We start from the raw sequence: 21,676 nt of genomic DNA on the forward strand, positions 1-21,676 counted from the left end.
GAACGTTTCACTTTTTATTTTTGACAAAACATTTAACAGTAAGCTCAAAGGCACGGGACACACGTTGAACGTCACCACAGCAGAAGACAAAGTCCAGGGCTAAAGGTTGAGACTGTTGGACTTTTTTGTTGGTGCGCATAATGAAACAAGTGGTTTGTTGCGCGTCACCAGCAGTGACCGCGTTAAGCTCTGATGATTGAGCATTTACATGAGCTTCACGACTGACACGCAATGGTCAAACCTCTTTCTTTCACCTCTGTTGTAGAGAAAGAAAAAATAAACTTCACTGCAAAACTATGTTTTTTTATTAATACAACACTGACACAATCCTACTCATTTGTTTCAGCCACACTGGCGTGGTTATTTATCGTAGAGGTCAAGGGGGTAATGCTCTTTGTACTGCTGCAGATGCCTCCACATAGACTCCCGCTGCTTGCTGATGTGGGGGGTCATCTCTTCGTATACGTCGGTGAACAGGAGTTCAGGTTTGGGTTTCAGGCGCTTCTCTGCTCTCTCGAACGCCTCCATCACCGTCTTGCGGGATTGCTTCCGCCAGCTCCTCTCGTCGTCCTCGCTCCACCAGCCACGGGCCGTCATGTAGTGCCTCAGCCTGGAGATGGGATGGTCCTGCTTGTCCCAGTAATTCACCTCGTCCACCGAGCGGTACGCGGAGCTGTCGTCACTGGTGCTGTGGTGGCCGATTCTGAAGATCAAACAGAACCGGTTTCCCTCAGTTCACAGAGTGCTTTAGGTTTCTAAATGCTACAATGAAGACTAAAACCCAGCAGTAGCGGTCGTAACGCTGGCTCACCTGTAGGTCATGGCTTCAATGAGGAACGGCTGATTTTCAGCCACTGCTCGGCGCCGCGCTTCTTTTGTGGCGTTGTACACAGCGAACACATCGTTACCATCGACACGAATGGACAGCATGCCGTAACCAGGACCACGAGCAGCTGCTCAATCACAGAGAGAATTGGAGGCGTGTTGACAAACCAGAGGTTTGGATCTCGTTTTACACGATAAGGTAAGCAAAAGCTTTTTACCGATGCCGTCACCCCTGTACTGCTCGTTGGTGGGGGTGGAGATAGCGTAACCATTGTTTCGACAGAAGAATATCAGCGGGCATTCGAGGGTGGCGGAGAAGTTAAAGCCAGCGTGGGCGTCCCCTTCGCTGGCTGCTCCCTCTCCGAAGTAACAGATTACAACACGGTCCAGGTTTTCTCTCTTGATGGCGTACGCAGCTCCAGCCGCTGAAACAAAAACACTGGACATGAGTACACTTCTACCAGAGCAGGAGCTCTAAACCACGAGCACAGCTCACCCTGAGGAATCTGAGTGGCCAGAGGAGAGGAGATGGTGACAAAGTTCAGGTCTCTGGACCCATAGTGGACCGGCATCTGCCGGCCCTTACCAAGGTCATCTGCATTAGCATAGCACTGAGCCATGAAATAGTCCAGGGGGAAACCGCGATACATCAGCACACCTGCAGAGAAACTACTGTTAAAAACAGTGCATTATGCTGTCTTTGTGCTTGTACTCTATGTATTTTATGCCCTTTTTTAGGCTTTTTCGAGAGGCTTTGATTTTATCTCTGTTAATCATTCATACACAGTTAAGTGGATATGCTGTGACTCACTGATTAGATGAAGCCAGTTAGATAAAACCACCTTGTGAGCTTTTGTAGTACTCTGATCTTTGATATGATTATGTATCATAATGTGTGATGGAGGAAATACAGGAAATTCTAAAAACACATACTGTCTGATTCTTACCAGCTTCTCTGTACTGGCCAAAAACCAGGTCATTTGGGTCAAGAGCAGCAGCGCTACCAATGTGCGTCCCCTCCTCACCATAGTTGGTCATATAGAAGGAAATCCTGCCCTGCAGAAGAGGCAAACCCACTTATTTCACCAGCTCCATGGTCAAACCAGTGAATGCCAAACAGAGAAAGCTACCTGTCTCTGTGACTCGTAGAGAATACGGTCCATCGTGTTCAGCAGAGTCATCTTTTGATAGAAATTTAAAACGGCCTCTTTAGGGAGCTGAGCAGAAAGACACACATGTCAGTACAGCTACAGTGCGGTGTTAGAAACACGAAGCAGAGGCAGACTCCTGCTACCTGGGGGTCTTGGGAGGGGTTGATGATGTTGCCCTGTCTGTCCATAACGCGGTACACAGGGATCCCAGAGATGACATTTGGCTGAATGAACTCGAGCTGATCCACAAACTCCGCCGAGGCTCCAGGGAACTGTGGCTTTTCCAGTGTTGAATCAAAAGGCTGCTGCTGGTGCACAGCCTGAAAGGATGAAATATAGGGATTATTTTTATCACTCTCAAAAACAATAAACTGCGAGTAGTTAACTTAGAATGGTTTTGTCCGAGATAAGCGCTCAGTAATCAGTTTAAAACAACCACAGTGGTTATTAATAGCTTTGAAAGATAACCTGGCACCTGACAGCGGAGCATTTACTGTAAAACCTAAGAATGCAAAAGAGCACCACCAGATAACATACGTGCTTTTGAAAAAAACAGACAAGTGACTGTGTTCATTGAAACCAAGATCAACAAGGAAGTACAACAGAGGAAGAAGTTTGAATGTAAGATTGTTATAGCACCATACAACAACAGGTTAACCTCATAGACTGGGGTGTGAAAACACGGCAGGTTTCTGGCCCAAAAACGTTCTAGTGCTTATCCCACTGAGTCACCCACAAGTCAACATGGCTGACAATAACCTGACAGAACACTATCTGAAACAACTGCAGGTTAGTTTGGTAAAGTTTAACTTTAGACTTTGCTGCACATCCTTTAAATTGTTAGGATCACGCATTTCCTCAGTTTAGAGATAGGATGCAGCCTTTACAAGATGTTTAATGTGGATTTATCTACTGTCTGGACAGAAACAGAAAAAAATATTATTCTCAAATATTTATCCAAGATATTTATCCTTTTAAGACATATAAACATGTCTTAAACGTGTTCTTTGCTTATTTACTAACTGCGTTAAATGATAAACTTAGCAAACACTTTTCAGAGCAACTGTGGTTGGGCATCACTGACAGACAGGTCTCCATTATTTACCCTTGTGTATGTAGGTCTAGCATCCTCTATAATGACATTATGGCAACATATTAAATAAATCCTCATTGTTATACTCAAATCTGTTTTGTTGTTTTTTTAAAAAGTAACTTCTTAGGATATACTGTCACGCATTACAAGAAGTTCAGCTTTATAAACACGATGACGTCATCACCAACACGACCTCCTCACGCCCCTTTCATTGACCAATAGGAATGCAGCTAGCCAAAGCTTTAGCTCGGTAGCTAGCTATCCGGATTCACAACAAACCAAACGCAAAGCCAGTCACGTTGCAGCTAAGCAAATGCGAACGTTTGCAAACACCTACGTGTAACAAGCACGGTTGACATTTAGAGGGCAGAGTTAGGGAATCTGTAAATAATTCCAGATTATGATGTAAGACTAAATTCTATAAAGTTGTTAGCTAAGATCGCTAGCTAACTAGCTCACAACAAATCGCAAAAACTACCCAGAAACTTTTTTAATGGCTCTTTTAGAGAATTTTACAAATATTATTAACTTTAACCCAAGTATACCTACATACCTAGCCATCGTGACTGAACATACATACGTCATACGTTTCAAATTTAGCTCTATAATTCAAGTTCAATTCAAGTTGACAATGGTTACGCAGGCCAACACTCATCACCGACCCATTACTGTACTACACAGCTCCGTTTTATAACTTACACTGACTCTGAAGGTCCTTTGTTGCAGCAGCCTCGACCACTTTAATCCTGCTGTCTGACGAACCGCATGGAAACACAATCCATACATCTTTCTCACGCTTTTAACAGCCGCCATCTGGACCGTCCACAGCCGTCGGATTTAGCCGCACAGCTAGCTAACTAGCTTCTCAGCGGTGTGTAGGTTACAGTCAGTATATTACAACTGTCGACTTGCACAAGCTAACAGCAAGGTTTTGGTTGCTTTTGCAGCTGATAGCACTGCTCTGTGCATCCACACGCACACTTTGCAGGTACAGAAGCAAGTACAGTACCTGACATCCGCTCAAACCTTTCAAATTAAAAGTCCATAACTCCCACTGTCGTTTGGATTAGGAAACAATTTGTGTTTGTGGCAACACAGATCATGAACCTTGGCCTGATGAATGAGTCCAAAGATCACTAATAAAATAATAATACTACAGCACACAACCAAGGAACATCGGAAAGATAACTGAATACTTTATCTGGTGGGAATAATTGAACATTTATCCAGAATTAATTCCGTTGTTAAACCTTGGATCCCTGCCGAGTGCTGTGGACACTCCTAAGTGTCCCCATCCTGAAATGAACCATACAAGTGCTGCCACAAGAAAAAGTATAATTTGTGCCAAATGAAAAAAGGTGAGGAGAGGTGAACACAATGAGGTCAAAAATAGAGCTCAGTGAAAACATTACAGTGCCTTTGCATTTTGATTCCGGTATTCAGCATGTCATGTGAAAAAAGCAGAATACAATAATTAAAGTTAAACCAGGATCAAACAGGTTTTACAAACAAGTCACTGTAGTTTACACCACCTTGCTGCTAAGTATTGTATTAGTGAAGAAAATAAAAACAATGAGACCCACTGCATTAGACCAAATAATAATAATGTCACAAAAAGCTCATCAGTGGTAGTACAACTCAAACCAACGCTGCCAGCATAGCACAGATGCACACATTTTTCTTTATCTCTGTCCTGTAATGGAAAAATGTGCGATCATTTTTTTCTAGCTGTCTTATGATTTGAAATGACGAGGGCAGAGACGCAACCATGAGCAGTGAAGCGAAAAGAAAGCCAACAAGGGAGTGTCAGACAAGAAAGCAGTTGGCTGGCAGGTTAAGGTTGTATAACACTTCCACGTCATTGCTGTAGACTAAGCCTAACTGTGTGTTCAGTGGCACCAAGCGTAGCAAGTTCCTGGTAAATAAAGGTAAAGAAGTACAAGTAGCTTAAAAGTAGCTCTCAATATCTTGAGAACTGAGGAACTAGTGGGCAGTCCTATTTGACATGAAGTGCCAGGAACCATGAGATCATACAACACCTCACCCATGAGATTTTCACTATGTGAAGTGTGAACAGGTCCCATGAAGGTAATTAAAATTAATCCACTGGTGTCACATTCTATAAAGTGGAGGAGAAAATACTTATAGAGTATCAACACGTTCATGTTCATTGTAGCTACGGAATTATAGGTATTTTAGAGATGGACAAGGGCTGTGTCATGAGATAGAATGGAAGAAGAGGCTCCTCCTTTGTCTGTCAGTGTGATTCCATACTGTAATGTTGTAAATCATGCTGTTGTTTAGTTCGTTGAGGCGGCTGGCCGCTGTTCATTCAACACCTCCACTTGACTTTCAACATTCAAAAAGGAGAAGAAAATATTTCAAATGGAAACTTTACTTCCCCAAAACACACCGTATGTTGAACTGAGGACCTGCCACAAGTTACTAAAAGACAAAGAGCAGAGTGTGTAGAAGTCATGGCTCCACTCCTGGTAACGGTGACCATGTCACCTCCTGTGAAAAGAATGAAAACTCTGGAAGACACCAAATTGTTATTAATTAAGGTTCTTCCAAAACTGGCCAGAAGACACAGTCCAGTGTGTGAAGGTTGAGTCATGTCAACCGGATTTCCTCTTCTCAGTAGAAACGTTTCACCACCATTCAGGAGCTTCTGGAGGAAGTTTTCTGGAGGCACGTTTATCTTCAGTGTGGTTTCCTCTCCCACCTGTGAACGATGGGCTCGGTGTGACAGCAAAGTCACACCGAGCCCATCGTTCTCATGTGCTCATGCTTTGTGGCAACAAACCTTCTATGATTTCTGTGTTGATGATCAACATCTGCTCTCTTACAGACTGTTTCATGTGGAACCAAATACTGGAAACACTGCGTTTGGGACTAGCTGGGTGTTGGTTTGTGTAAAGGGCAGGTTTTCTCCACATGTTCTTTGTCATTTGTTGCAGCCCCTTGTCGTCAGCTGCTGCTGTGGTTAGTGAATGTTCTGTGGAGGTTTCTCCAGTTGAGTCTTCTTGTGTTGATGAAAATAACTCTTGGTTGGTTTGGAAGAGCAACCACAGATTATTAGGCAAACCTTTGAAAATGTGCAATCACCTTACACTGATCTTCACACGACTCAAGTACTTCCTGATCTCTTTCTAATAACATGAAGTGGGACGGCAGCAGCTTTGTATGACTTTGCTACAGCTACACATAAATGCATTGATGATGTGTGAACATTTAAACCATTCGATTTCTCAGACAAATTAAAAGTTGGGAAAATGATAAAATTACTTTTTTGTCCCTGCGCTTTTTTTAATTGTCTAAAAACACGGATATAAATGGTAAAAAATATTAAACCTAGAAATGAAGTAAGAAAAGGCTTAAACATGACCGTATCCTGCAGTTTGTCAGAGGTTTGGCTCCCTCTGGCTGGTCTGGGGTCAGCAAAGTTAACTGTAAATTCCCTGTCGTTCAGCTCCAAAAGCTCCAGCATTCATTTGTGTTTTGCTTCCTTTCTTAAAGCTGTTCCTGGTGGATGAAGGGTTGAAAGCTGTTAAAATCTGTTTTACCCAAATTCCATCTACCTGTTTTCTAAACTGTGGCTCCTGAAACTAACAACACTAATTGAGCATCTGAGCAAAAAGCTGCCAGTGACTCCACCATCATGTGCAACAAACAACATTTCAGCATTTGAAGTCATGAGCTGTGATTCATTCAGATTCAGCCCCACTGGACCAGCTAAACAGGACAAAATGACATGCGCCAAATCAAATAAACTGGAGCATTTACAAAAGACAAATAGCAAATCTTTTAAGAATCTATTGTTGTGACACAGAGCAGAGTAAATACTGATGGAGTTTAATATATTAGTACCACGTTACATAAAAATGTCTGACCACAAATGTTCAATTAGGACCAGTAAGACTTGACGTAACACAGTTTATAATAGACCAAAATAGTAAAGGACCATCGTCAGCAGCAGCTTTGAGCCTTTTAAGCTTCTCACCCTTTAAACTGAATATTTCTGGTTCAGCTCAACGTGCAGGAAGTAGCTGAAGGTCAGAGGGTGGAGGTGGTTTTTGCTGATCACCTTCAATTCAACGTTTAGAGGTTTGGAGCTCAGAGTTTAATGTCTATAAAACAGTCACATCAAATACACTCCCTGCTTTGAACCTGTTAAACTCGTCCCACTCGTCACATTTTACAGGATCCACAGGGACCGTGCAGCTTGTCCTTATATTTACAGTAACACTCACAGTTTAAGGAAGTCTTGAGGTTTTGTAGGTCAATGTGAGTGATTTCCATTACAGTACTAAATGTTGAGTAGTTGCTTAACGTGAAATATACAAAAATAAAAAATCACAAAATTTTCCTACGACTCTTCGGAGATTCAGAATAAACCTGTCTCTTCCTAACGCCAGCATCTGCCTCTACAGCGCCTCCTAGTGGTCGACCCACAGCCTGTTCTTAAACATATGTCTGAAAAATAAAACAGCAAATAAAGACTGTGGTACTCAGACTCTGTCCTCTGTCAGTATTTAGCATTTCTAGACATTTACACTACGTAGAACACACAACGTAAATCGAAAGTAACAGCAGTGAACCTCAGTTTTAAGTTGTTTGTGTTGGATCCTAATAAAGGAGGAACTGGCAGGTTTTGGCAGAACTCCGCTGTTCTCCCACTTGCCATGACACATGAAGCTGCAGCTTCCTGTGGTATAGCTGTGCTGCAGGGACAGAACAGAACCGGGTCCAGCTGCAGACAGTAGGACCGGCTCTGTTCTGGGGGTGGAGCTGGACCCCTACATGCTGCAGCTGAGAGGAGGAGGCTCACGTTCAGAAAAGGTTTCTAAAGACGATCACCTCATCTGCCTGAATGTGGAGGAGCAGTCAGGAGGGAGAAGTTCAGAAAATACTTAGTCATCACATGTGATGTGAAGAAGTTCGACCCACTTCCCAATGCCTCACAACAGTGTTTTGTCAATTTCCTGGTGATCCAGGTTCTTCCAAAATTGGTAAGAAAAAACAATCCAGTGTCTGAAGGTTGAGTCATGTGAAACATGACACTTTTTGATTGTTTTATGTGGAACCAAATACTGGAAACACTGCATTTCAGACTTCAGCTGGGTGTTGGTTTCTGTTTTATTTTTTAAGTGGCTGCTGGCAGGTTTTTTCCCATATGTATTTAGTCTTGTATTGAATCACAGAAGCCTTATGGTGCTTCCTGTGATCAAGATTATTGTTTGTTGGTCTAGAAGAGCAACCACAGGTTATTAGACAAACTGTGTGCAATCACCCACACTGATCATCTCAACACTGAGCGTCGGTGCATTGACTTCTGTGGCGGTCGTTGGCCGTTATGCCGTTTATGTGTCTGCTAAAGGAAAGGACTGGGCTGGCGAACCGGAAGGATGGATAGTTGGGCTGTGGAGCTGCACACGGCAAGCTGTGGTCGTGGAGTGAACCGTCGGATCAGGTGGAACGCTGGACTCCGACGGCTCACAAAGACGACGGCGCCATCTGCCGGCTAAAGCTCGCCTTTAAATTAATGTAAAACAAACAACTATTACCCAACAAAACGACGTGGATCAGCAAGTCTAATGCTGTACAAGTAAATATATATTGTAAACGGTGGGTGCGGATGAGTTACGAGTTAAAAGATGATGAATTAAAGCGGCCTGTTGTGTGTCGTCATCAGTACGAGCCCCGAGTGGCAAAACACGTGACGTCATTCACACGCGACTCTTGAAGTCAGCCCCGCTGTAGAAGCACGATGGAAGTGTGTCGCTCCTCGGCTGTAAGTTTGAGAGAGTTTGGCTGTGAGCAGAGTTTGCTGTCTCGACCTGACGGTTCCGCGTCTTTCGTCCAAGGTGAGACCAGAGTCCGACGTCGAACCGGAGCCTGGGCTCCGCCTGCTGTGGGCTCGTTCTGACCGTAGCAGGAACAGCGTTTATCGTTCAAGCCTAGGATGTGAAAAGGAGCTATAATGAAATATTATGCTCTAATATTAAAGTTTAGTCAGTGCATAGTAGTTAAATTCATATATAGACAAAATATCTTTTCTTTACTTTTTCAACTCTTCTAGTTGTTGATCATCTGAGTAGAAAAGCGTGTTTTGCTAAAACCCCCTTCCCATGGGGTTTTATCTACTATATGTATTTGTAGATATATCTGCTACGGTATTAATGCCTTCTAATGACCTCTTGTTCAAATCTTAAGGAGACACAAGTGTGTTGGCTGGAGTGTATGGACCCGCTGAAGTCAAAGTCAGCAAGGAGATTTATGACCGGGCAACAGTGGAGGTGCTGATTCAGCCCAAAGTTGGACTGCCCAGTAAGATGCTGCCTGATGGACACAGAATCATTCATCATATTCATGCAGTCCATGTGTACAGACTTTGGGTCTCGTGAGGATTTGAGAAGCCATTGTAGCTTGTAGCTCTTCTGCCTCTGCTGTGTAAAATGTGTCATACCCCCTCATGGTGGAATGAATGAGCCGTTTGTCTCTCTCTCTGAGCTCGCTGATCCAGTATACATGTATTTGCAGGTGTACGGGAGCGTTCACAAGAGCAGTGTGTGCGAGAAACGTGTGAGGCATCTCTGCTGCTGTCGCTCCATCCTCGCTCCTCCCTCACTCTTGTTCTTCAAGTGCTGCACGATGACGGCTCCGTATCCTTTAATAGAACTTGCTGTAGAGCTGCAGGGCTTCGCGTGTTTGTCTGCTTCCTTATCCTCTCCCCAGCTCTTGTCCTGCTCCTTGAATTCTGCCTGCATGGCCCTTATGGACGCAGGTTTACCAATGAGCTGCTTGTTTTGTGGAGTCACTTGTGCCATTGACTACGATGGGAAAATCATCACAGATCCCAGTGCAGCTCAAGAAAAGGTAAACCTACTTATATCTACAATCACATTCTAGTGTATTTTACACATTTTCCCATATTTTGTGAACTAATGTCTGCTTTAAACTGGTACTGTCTCTAAACCTGTGTAACTACAGTATGGTTCATTTTTTGGGGGGAGAATAAAACAGTAGTGGTGAACTGAGACAGACTTGGGGAATGGATTGTCATGAGCATCACGAACTGATGTTGCGTTAATGAATTTACATTTACTTGTCTGTTTCCACTTTAACAGGGGAGTCGAGCTCTGATGACCTTCGCTATTGACAGTACAGAACGTAGGGTGTTGATGTCATCGACCAAAGGCTCATTTTCCGTTCATGAAGTCAGTAAACACACAGTTTGCACAGCATAAGTTCATCTATTTTTGCTTTTCATCTCATGCATGTTCTGTCAGTGGCCTCCTTCCTGTCTGATGGCACAGAGTGTCTCTCTGTCACAGATGTTTGATAGTTGTGGCCTATATTTGTTTTTGTGTTCCTGCAGCTGCAGCAGTGTATAGCCGTCAGCCAGAAAGCATCGGAGAAGATCTTTCAGTTCTACAGAGACTCCATCAGCCGGCGATATTCCAAAAACCTCTGATGTTTTTTTTCATGTCATTCTTTAAATGGTGCATACTAATATTGATATTGTTGTAATGAGATATTTAGCAGTTACTTTCAGCTTCCTGGGTTTCAGGTCAGTTAAAGTCTGTGATTTCAGGGGCCGGGAGGGTTTTGTATTAAATGGATCAAAATAAAATGAGACGAGCTGAATATTACATAAGCGCATTTATTGGGAGTCATTGATTTTTCACTTTATTATTTACATGTGATACAAGCATGTGAACCGAGAACAAACCCAACAACTATTGTACTACTGAACCTAATTTATCACAAGCTTTGACTTTTATTAGCTTGTGAGTAGTCCATTCGTCATTGTGATAGACATAAAGTGAGGCAAATCTAAGCAGACCAGTTTCCAGACTGTCTGCCTTAAATGCTCTCATATAAATCTTTAATCAGGTCACATTTGAACATAAATGTCCAGTGGGAAAGACGATGACTCAGGATTGTCAGAACTGTACGGCCCTGTGTGTGGACTCAGTGCAGCTGGATCACAGCACATCGACAAGGGTTGGACGCTGAAACATCCCAACTGCGTGTCAACAGAGTATTTGATTGAACTTATACTTGTAGTACAGTTAGGGACTCTATAAAAACTATACATGTAAATAGAAAACTGGTATCCTGCAGAGATCTTTTAAAAAATATTTCCTCAGAGTTCCCCTGATAACTATTTTAGCATTGGCACGTTTGAACTCAAACCAATATGGCCGGAGGCTTTTTGTGTCTTCAAAGCTGTTTTTGCACTGATCCGCGGCCAGATGAGCGAAGTGAGTCGAGCTTTGAAAACGTCTGGTACATGTTGAACTACAAACCTGCTGCTGACATGGAGAGTTTACTGACTCATGCAGCACGTGACCGAGCGCTGAATGCTCCTTCTTGTTTCTGGCCTTGTCAGACCCACTTCTGTTTGTCTTACATAAGTTTCAAGCAGTGAAATTGATGTTTAAGTTCGTAATGCTGCACGAAGCAGAGGCGCAGAGGCTATTTTTGGAGCGTGCAGTGGCAGCCTGGCTGCTTCTATTAATGGAAGAGCTCATGAAAGAATTGATCTCACAGTTTCCTTCTTACTTTTGGCACTTTTGCTTTCAGGTCTGCACTCATCTATGTGTCATTATTTCCCAGAACTGCATAGAGACAGTGTTTTTATTTCTATATCTGGAGTCACTGTCTCACATTACAACCTTACTTTTCATTTGAGAACTCCTAAACTCCATTCGCATGTGTTTTCTCAGGTTATGGCACAGCATGCGCTTACGGTTCCAACCAAAATATACCAATTCAACTTAGCACAAAACAGCAGAGTCAGTCCTTTATGGAGGTAAACAATGAGTCATGCTCAGTATGAAATGTGCTGTATGGGTTGATTAATGTACTTGGGCCCCTCCAGTTTTGGGTGCAGTAAAGAACTGTGAGCTGTGGGTTTTTAAATAAAGCTCTTGGGCCCTGAAGCATCGCCAGGAGCGACAGCGCTGGCTCAGACTGTCCCGTAGCGAGGTCCATCAGGACTGAGTGGCTGCAGCGTCCCTGCTCTGACCTTCTCATACCTCTGCAAATCCATTGTTTTGTGACAGTGAAATGTAGAGTGAGTTGAAAACATCTGCTCTCCTCTCATTGGCCACGGTGCAGCTTTTAAAGGCAGACAGCGTTCATTAAATTACACCTACGTGGAGTGATTCTCAGTTCTTTTTCTTCGTGTGCAAGAAATGACCTCTGAACTACGTCCTTGTCCAAATAGATGTGATTATGATCTACACAGCAGGTCTCCTGCTCGTCCTGGTGTAGCTAAAACATGACTGCAAACAGGGATGTCAGACAAACACGGTGATGACGCTACATGAACAGCTGATGTGTTGATATTTATGAAACGTGTGACAGTCCTGTGTCCATACAGGGGCGGGCGCTGCCTTTACGGCGGCTTCCCAGACAGATAGGAGATCAACGCCGCGATGGCGCAGATGTAGGTGATGATTCCGAACACGATGGAGAGCACTGAGAGCCACAGAGCCTGGCGAGATGCTGCGTTGGCGCCCTGGAAGTCCCCCTGAGCGGACGCCTTGTTGGTCTGAGACACAGAGGAGGGATGAGGATTAGTGGTCAAAGGGCTTTTGCCATCATTTGTCAGTGTCCTCGCTGTTCCAATCGTTCCAATCATACACTAAGCCCTTATTATGGTCTATGTCTGCGTCACAGCTGCTGTTTGTGCCTCATTCATCACCTTCTCTCCCTCTAGTCCTTGACTCTGACCCCAGTTTTTGGTTGCACTCAACAATATTGGAAATCTATCACCTTGGGTCTTCCTGTTATGACTCTAATTAAATGCTAATGAAGGCAATCGATCTGACCAGAAGCCCAAGCGTCTTGCTGCCCGTTGGCCTTGCAAAAACGTTAATGGGATTTCTTTGTCTGCAACGCTGCTGGAAGGATGCCGACATTAAACAAGGAGAGATAGAGGCGCTGGGGGTGCTGTCTCACTGCCAGTGGCAACTGTGGCTCAGCCTACAGCAGCATAACAGTGTGTACTGTATATGAGACAGCGCTGGATGCTGGTACCAAACCCAGCAGGGAACGACCTGCACCGGTCGCCGGTCTGTCTCCAATTAGCCTGACTGATTCCATGCTGTTTCAAGTCCTCTCAGATTTAAAGTTTGCACCTATTTTAATTCATAAACAAAGGCCCAATGTGTTTTTTAGTGAATATATATATATATATAAGAAACAGTGTGACGGTCCAGCAGGAAGGATGGGAGCACGTGCGTGTACCTTCTGTGAGAGGTAGAAGGCAGCGATGCCCAGGGGCCAGAAGCAGCAGAGCATGGAGAAGAAGGCCAGGCCCAGGTAGTCCTGAGGGATCATCAGAGGGAAGTTGCTCTCGCTGTCTGTATCACTGAAGTCATCAATGGATGAGTCCTGGGATTCAAACACAGGGCAGCGAGGGTGAATGCAGGTTAGAGCAGACAGACAGAAAACAGCAGATGTGCTGCGTATCCTGGTGTCTGGACCATTCCTTTACATCATCAGCGGAGCAGCCAGGACTCTATAGTGACATGAACCCGCGTGAGACGTCCAGATAGAACCCACCACGTGGCGCCGGTTCTGTTTGATGCTGTTCCTGTTACGTTGTGTTCTCAACCTCCACAACAACTGGAGAACTTTGCTGGTGTCTGTAAGAGAATGTGACTGAATGGGGTTAGTCTGGATGTGCACTAACGCCACTGACCGCGGGCGATCCGTGACTCACGCGTCTTTTTGAAGCAGCTGCGTATTCAGTCCGACTGCGTCTCTTACACCAACCGTCACATCACGCTGCTCGTTTCATGCAGCGCGTGAAATAATTGTGTACTTTCCCAAACGCTGGTACGCGGAGCCGCTGCGGTGTCACGCGTTCCGCCGTCCTGCTCTGGTCGGACGGTGACGCGTCCGTAGACGCCGTGTTGATGCTCAGCGTTGCACCGCAGCTTCTCCTCCCACACGCCCTCGTCTTTGCTTCTACTGCTGCTGCTTTCAGAACCGGAGCAACCTCTGGGCCTCAGCTCTGCAGCAGATCCGTGCTTTCACAGCGTGTGCTGCCACCGTGCACTCAGCCTTTAGTTCACAGCGGCTCAGTGCATTTTGAAACTTTCTGGAGACTTTCATGAGCATCTAAACGACAGCAGCTGCGTGTTTGTGCGTCCTCGTGTCGACTTCCTAAACATCATGAGCCCTGGAAGGGCTTTAAAGCTGATTTACATTGAACTGCAGGGCGGGTTCTGCTCAGTGATCTGTGAAATAGAGAAGCGGCGTCCTCCATCGCTACTGAAGTGTCATTACCTGCGCCGAGGCTTTATGTAATCTGGCTTTTTGACAGCCAGCATTCGATGGCTGCTCACCCTGGATGCATTGTGAGTTTGTCTATTTTAAGGTCTTTGCTCTGCAGAATCTGGACCCAGAGCTGGTTCTGTGCCACGCCAGCTGAATTTCCTTTGACAGTCAGTGTTCTTTTTCTGTCATTCATCAAGCACTGATGTCAACGAGGCACTGATTCAGGCTGCTGCTGCTGCTTATGTCTGTAATATCACTGTAAAGTGTGTTTAATAAGGAGAAATCAATGAAACAATAAATTCATCTGGTTGTGTGTGTCACTGGTGATAATCACATTAAGTTTCTTACGTCAGAATCTGGAAGCAGGTCGTCTTCGTCGTCCATGCTGTAGGACACGCTGTGGAAGTCCTGCGTCTCGGCCAGGAGCTTCCTCTCCAGCGTGGAGCCGGGGCGAATGTCCACAAAGGTGGTCTCCAGGTAGTCCTTGCTCAGCAGGGAGTCTGCGTGGGCCCAGATGGGGGCTGGCGGGTAGAAGGGCTCCAGGGTGTGAGGCAAAGAGCAGGGGTCCAGGAGCTGCTGCTGCTGGAGCTCAGGGGGAAAGCTTCTCCATGCTAACGGAGGGTAGGACCCGTCCTCCTCACACGGAACCAGGATGCCCTGAAAAAGCCCCGCCGGGGCCTGTCCAGGCCCAGAACCGAGCCCTGACCCGGGTGAGTGGCAGTTGTTGGGGTTTTCGCCCACAAGCGGATGCTTCAGCTCATCTAGATCCTCCATCCGTCTCTTTTAAGACCATCCACGCAGGAGGGAACCACATCAACAGCTAAACGTATTGTGCAAAAGTGGGTCTCAATGAGGAGGCTGCTTTGCTGCTTCAGCGTGGCGGCGATGACTCATCGAGACGCTGAAGCTTGAGGTGGAACACACCGAGCAGGGGTGGGCGTCTGCCGCACCAGGAGCCGTGGAGACGAAGGACGGAGCTGCGCTCAGAGACTCGCGTGCCTCCTGTCCTCACATGTCACTCTCCATCTGTCTGAGCGCCGTGGCTCAGGGTTCTGCCCATGCGGCCCATTTCACATGATCGGGTCTGTCAGCGGTCATGAATATGGTAATGTCAGCTACTTCGTCTCTCTCGTACAATATGGAAATGTCAGTTCAGATGATGGAGGACCTTGATTAGCGCCCGACACACGGATGGAAACACGGGGCAGCAGGTTTTCAGCGTTCCTGCCCTCAGTCGCCCTCCAGAAAAGGTGAAATGGGCGTCAACCTCTCCTGTCAACGAGCACAGACTCAGAGCTGCCCGTTCCTCTGCTGGGATGGGGTTTTCCAGACCAGAGCCGGTGGTCACGATGAGCGGATCAGGCTGATATTTAGGGCTCCATGGATCCTCCTGCAGGTCAGCATGCGTGTTCCTCCATCGCTGCAGGACGTGATCGCAGCTGCTTTATGGTCAACTTCAGTCTGGTTTTATTGAGGGCAGATGCGTTTGTCCAGTTCTCCAACGAGGACAACAGGAACTGTCAGGAGAAGAAGAAGAGCACAGGAAATGATTTCACGTTAACTTTTACATTGTGGCAGGAAGGAAAACGAAGCCTTCATCGTCTGTGTCCACACGTTCCTGCATTGTGTGTTAAAGATGCTGGAATGTGTCAGTATCTCACAGTGGGTAAGTGTTTATTCTGCACGGCAGCGCTTCACGGGATCTAAATCCATTAAGAGGTTCGTCGCACGCTTCACGACACACAGGAAGAAGTGGAGTCAGTAAACGTGCGTAGGTCGTGGTGTGAGGGCGTCCTGCTCCTCATTCATGGAGGGTCGACACACGAGGCTCTGAGCAAACCGCCTCTGACACACAGACGTGCACATCTGGCGCCGCTGCTCGCTCGCTCGCTCGCTCGCCCGCTCTTAGTCGCTGCAGCCTCATTCCAGCAGAGATGCACTCAGCGTTATTACACCCGCCGCCCATCCCTGCGTCTGCCCATCCACCAGAAAGGACCCTGTATTATGAGCCCGCCTCCTTTTCTGATGCTGCAACGCTCATAAAGCATCCATTCAGGTGGAGGGAGGCTGCAAGGACGCAGCTGCAAATCACCCCTGACAATTTTACAAGCGCTGCTCCGATCCGCTTCACTCACACAAACACACAAACACACAAACACAAACACACAACTACACGCCCACGCCGCTCCCTCCATCCTCACATTCTTCCCTTTTCATCATCCAGCTCACAGTTTCCACTGCAGCCACAAAGTAAACTTTGAATCATTTCAACATACACAAGTGAGAACTGCCTTATTTGCTGCTGAAAATGCAAAGAACCGCCGTGGCTGCTTCTGTAGCGTTCTAGACCCGATGCTCGGCGTCATTTCTGAGAAAAGCTGGAGACGTGACTCATGAGACCAGAGTGGGCCGACAAAAAACGAGTGGCGGTTAAATGTCCTCTTTGATTTCATTTTCAAAACCTTTTCCCACTCTGTCTCTGCTTCTTGATCCCTGCAGAGCATCTGGCAAGAGGAGACAGGAAACTAAACGGAAAGATAAGCATAAAGGAGAAATGCAGGCGACTCGTGAGGCTCAAAGCAACATAGGTTCCTATGGAAACGCATTCACCGTGGAGTGGAGCCACTGCAGCGTAAATGAAGCAGGGCCTAATTTGCCATTTCAGTGCTGTTCGTCTGCTCGGCTGGATGATAAGCGCGTGCGATAATTCCACGGCGGTGCCTCTCAGTGAGGATGTGTTACTGTCACATGACGCTGCGAAGGACGGATCATTTCCACAGAATGAATCTAACAAACAGCAGCCGAGCCCAGAACTGAGCGAGTCGAAGCCCCTGGAAAAACGGGTGAGCTCGTTAGTCGGTCCACGGCATGACCCGCTCTGACCCCACACACACACACACACACACACACGCATAGACACATGCACACACACACACACACACACACACACACACACACACAGAGACACATGCACACACATATGCACACACACACACACACACACACACACACACAGGCACGCACGCACGCACGCATAGACACACACACACACACACACACACACGCACGCACGCACGCATAGACACACATATGCACACACACACACACACACACACACACACACACACACACGCACGCACGCACGCATAGACACACATATGCACACACACACACACACACACACACACACACACACACACACACACAGACACACACACACACACACACACACACACACACACACACACACCTCCATAGCTGATCCCTCACGCATGCGTGGTGAACAGACCCCCTGCAGCCCTTCACACCTCCTACACGCATCACAAACGCAGCTACACACGCCGTCCGCTCAGCTGGTGCTTGTGTGCAGCGAGGCCCTGGCAGCGAGAGGTGACCCATCTGCGAGATGCTGCAAATGGCTTCAGCGTTTTAGCACAATGCACCGTTTGTAGCGGCATCGTGGGAGCTCAGTGCACGCCGCCGTGCACGCCGCCGTGCACGCCGCCGTGCACGCCGCCGTGCTGGGGTGCACATTTGGAACCCCACTGTCCGCATGTCCTTGTTTAAATTCATTCTGCTTCCAAATGACAAATCAGTTTTATTTTGGGAAACTGCTACTGGCACAACCTGCGGACGTGTGTGAGGGCTGACACACATTGCAAAGCTGTCACAATGCTTGAGCGAGGCTTAACGAGCCCCACACAAAGGCGGCCCAGATGTCGTCCGGGCTGTGTTTACATCAGCCGTATTGCAGCGTAATGACCTCTACGAGCCCTGTGTGGATCGACGCGCACGCTCGTGCGTTCCTGCTAATCTCTGAGTGGTGACAAAAATCTGCCCGAGCACATTGTAGGGATTCACCCTCAGTGCAGGGACAAAGCGTGGAAACGGGAGCAGGCGAGGTGATGCTTTACCTCGACTGAGCTTTCATTAGCAGCTGCTCGTTATGTTTGAGGTCGAGGTAAGAAGTCGGTAACGAACATGAGTCAGTGCCTAATTAGCCCCTGGCAGGTTTTTACATGAGTGATGACAGTGGGGGGCTAATTTATTAGCCTCTAATTGAGGATCTCCTAAACACACACACACATAGAGACACACACACGCACGCACACACGCACCACACACACAGAAGCACACACAGACGCAAAGACGCACACACACACACACACACACACACACACACACACACACACACACACACACACACACACACAGGAATGTGTCTGAGGCTTCAGCTTTCATTATCGCACACCGAGCTCTAGCTGCCCGTGCAAACATCCACAGTCGCCCAGCGCTGTGTGGGTTCGTGCTGGGCGGCTGCGATGCCTTCAGGGTTCCAGTCCAAACCAGCGCGTCCTCTATTGTACGCTCGTAAACGTGCACAGAAAGGAGCTGCGAGGAAATAAATGTTGCTTTATTAATAATGGAGGTGGGGAGCTCTCACGCCTGCGGTGGTGGCGTATCAGTGGGTTCCTCCTGTAATATTAATGCCACACAACATCTCACCTCTTACAGGAGATATGACTCATTCCCAAATATTCCTCCTGGACCGGAAATGTGAGCATCCAACGTCTACTGTCTCCAGTTTGCACTGACACAAATGTCACAGTATCACATCTACGTTACATCAAGTTTGTCCACGTTTTAAATCAGCGGAGTGTGTTGTATGTGATGGAGAGAACACACAGAGCGCACTAAGCCTTTACTGTCTAATTCACGTCCTGCGGGATTTTCTCACCTTCAGCTGGAAACTTGGGTGCGTTTGCTGCGCGCTGAGGACGCGGGGGAGTCCCGCATCCTGTCCTGCGCTGCCGCAGCTGTCTGTCGCTCTGGCCTCACGTGCGCTGAGGCGGCTGCGGGAGCACCTGCGCGTCACGGCCGCGGTGATGAGCGTCCGCTCGGCTCCTCGCGCGGACACAAGCGCTCCCGTTAATCCGTGCGGCGCTCGTCGTCGCCCTCAACTTTCTGCTGCGCCTCCGCGTCTCTGACTGTGTGAGGCAGCGCTCTCCTCTGCGTCCTCCACCTCTCTCTCCCGTTGCGTTTTGCTGTTCCTCAGCATCGCTACCTTGTTCAGCGGCGCATCCTGGGTCCTAAAGCCCGCCCTCTCGCACTGAGGTCCTCACGGGGACGCGCTGAGGGAGACACAGGACATTCTGCCTTTTCTCACTTCTTTAAGAGGATTAGGGCTTGATTTGAGGTTGGAGTTGGGATTGGGGTTAAGACTAGAGATGCTGCAGGGAGGTTCAGGGTTCGCTTCAGTGACACAAAAGCCTCTGTTTGCATTTACTGCTACAAGGTGTGACTGAAGGGCAGCTGATGAGGCAGACACATCAAGCAAACACATATGAGGTGAAAGCTGAGGGGCGGCTTCGGGCCACTTCAGCCTGTGACCCGCTTTAACGGCGCGGCCCACGTTAAGATCCAGTCAGAAACACGGCGCTGCTGCTTCAGGCTCCTGCTCATTTAGCCTCTTTCAGGATAAAGCTCAGCCATCGCTGGACACCAATCGATGAAATCCACAGGGCTTAGGCTGAGTATTTAATGAGGTGAACTGCTCTTAGCAGAATCCCCCTCCCACAGAAATGATTTAACCTTTTACTTTTTCGCTTTTGTTTTTAGCACAGATTCAGAGATGATGCTCCATTTGTCTTTGTCGGAGCGACGAGCTGCCTCTCAGTCCATCAGGAAGCAGGGATCAATACGCTGTCCTCAGTCTGAGCACGTCCTCCCCCACGCGGGTTTCCTCTCAGCGATGACCCCCCCCCACACACACACATCCCCTCCCATTATCTTTATGTATCAGCTGGAGCATGCAGAGTGAAGGAAGGCAGGCAGATACAGCAGTTACTTGGTGGCGGCTTGAAATGATGGCACTAATGGCTGCGCGGGGCCACACTGGTCTGACCTGCTCATCGGCCGCTGCCACCGCCGCTCATGAAAATGAAGAGCTTATGTTATTTCTAAAGACTCGTCGGACGAAGTGCGGCCGAATTGTTTAAGCTGCGAGCGGACGGACGCGGGTGCTCCTCTCTGCAGCCTGCTGTTGTTTGTTGTAGTGAAACAGCCCTCGGATACGTGGAAGCTCTGCAAAGACGTGATCCATCCTTGTTACGGAGGAGGCCTCAGTCTGCGCTTCTGTGCAACGCAGCCGCCGTCCTCGGCCTCCACACGCGGACCGGGTCGGGCCGGCGCCGCTCCGCGCTCCTGTTCTCACCCCACTCTGAATTATTTATGGCACAAAAGGAGAGACGCTAAGGGACGTAAGGAGGGTTGGAGCGGATGGATGCACGTTGGTGTGAAGGAACACACGGACGCACGCGTGCATCAGCGAGCGCGGACGCCTGAGGGGGGTCATCATCGGCTACGTGCCCACAGACAAGCTCTGGTCTGCATGAATGAACAGGACAGCGAGACCTAAGGGGAGAGATGGAAGGAGGGGGAGGAGGGGTGAGGGTTTCTCTGCAGGAGGGAGGGAGATTAATGTACCAGTTAACTGATTACAGGATGAGCTGAGGGAAACTGAGTGGCGCTGAGGAGGAGAGTCCACGGAACCAAGTCCAACCCACGCGTGTGTTTAGATTCATGGTGACGGTTGCACTTGATCCAGTGTTTTAAAGACCTGGAAACCAGCTTCAACATGATGTGTGCGCTGTAGGATTTTAAAAGGTCCAACACTGGGAGACTGATGCACATGCATGCATTAAATAAATGACATCCAACATGTGACTACTGGTTTGGTCAGAGCTGTTTTTATTGCACAGATGTTGGTCTGCTCATTAAATTCCCTGCAAAATTTGACACAGACTCAAGAGATAATTCAGTTTTTCGAGCCAGCTAGTTTTTAAAGTAGGTTTTTAATTTGTAACTTTTTTCAGCCAGGCCACATTTGGCCCGACTCAGACTGGAACTCTGGATCTCATCCCAGGCTGTGAAGCGTACTGATCCACGGCTTTTCCCCGAGTCCCAGCGTAATTTGGACTGCGGTGTTCTTCAGTGAAACGCCGCATGCACGACCTCGAGATGCAGAACACACACTCGTGGCCAATCAGACCGCGGAGGAAGCGTGCGGACGCTGTGAGCTGAGCTGTGGGAAAAGCTCACCATGCGACTCTCTGCGAGGCCCGAGGACGGAGCTCTGGTTCCCAGAGGTCACTCCGCTGAACAATCACAGCTGACAGTCTATTATCCGCTCGCTCCTCACGCTTTTTTACCTGCTAGATTTTCCGTGGATGCAGCGAATCTGCTCCTCGTCCCGTTTTCATTAACCACACAATGAAGTGAAACATCACCTCGTTATGAACGTTTG

The 21,676-nt window shown here is 47.5% G+C and overlaps 3 protein-coding genes across 3 annotated transcripts; 1 reads left to right on the forward strand and 2 right to left on the reverse strand.

The window, feature by feature from the left end:
- Window position 1: 1 nt before the first annotated feature.
- Window positions 2–4,091, reverse strand: bckdha (branched chain keto acid dehydrogenase E1 subunit alpha). The gene is made up of 8 exons (XM_029170249.3): window positions 3,769–4,091; window positions 2,120–2,296; window positions 1,956–2,042; window positions 1,773–1,881; window positions 1,322–1,483; window positions 1,044–1,250; window positions 812–953; window positions 2–703 (listed from the first exon to the last, which is right to left on the reverse strand). The coding sequence occupies exons 1-8, from the start codon at window positions 3,880–3,882 to the stop codon at window positions 361–363; spliced, it is 1,341 nt and encodes a 446-aa protein (XP_029026082.1). The 5' UTR covers window positions 3,883–4,091; the 3' UTR covers window positions 2–360.
- A 4,659-nt stretch (window positions 4,092–8,750) lies between these two features.
- On the forward strand, window positions 8,751–10,734 carry exosc5 (exosome component 5). The gene is made up of 6 exons (XM_029171962.3): window positions 8,751–8,936; window positions 9,286–9,399; window positions 9,613–9,734; window positions 9,808–9,948; window positions 10,200–10,289; window positions 10,451–10,734. Exons 1-6 carry the CDS (start codon window positions 8,840–8,842, stop codon window positions 10,544–10,546), a joined length of 660 nt encoding a protein of 219 aa, XP_029027795.1. The 5' UTR covers window positions 8,751–8,839; the 3' UTR covers window positions 10,547–10,734.
- Window positions 10,716–19,415, reverse strand: tmem91 (transmembrane protein 91). Its single transcript, XM_029171961.3, has 4 exons — window positions 19,109–19,415; window positions 14,719–15,887; window positions 13,333–13,479; window positions 10,716–12,634 (listed from the first exon to the last, which is right to left on the reverse strand). Exons 2-4 carry the CDS (start codon window positions 15,142–15,144, stop codon window positions 12,479–12,481), a joined length of 729 nt encoding a protein of 242 aa, XP_029027794.1. The 5' UTR covers window positions 15,145–15,887; window positions 19,109–19,415; the 3' UTR covers window positions 10,716–12,478.
- Window positions 19,416–21,676: the final 2,261 nt, after the last annotated feature.

This window comes from Betta splendens, chromosome 13 (genome assembly GCF_900634795.4).
Source record: "Betta splendens chromosome 13, fBetSpl5.4, whole genome shotgun sequence".
NCBI lineage: Eukaryota > Metazoa > Chordata > Actinopteri > Anabantiformes > Osphronemidae > Betta > Betta splendens.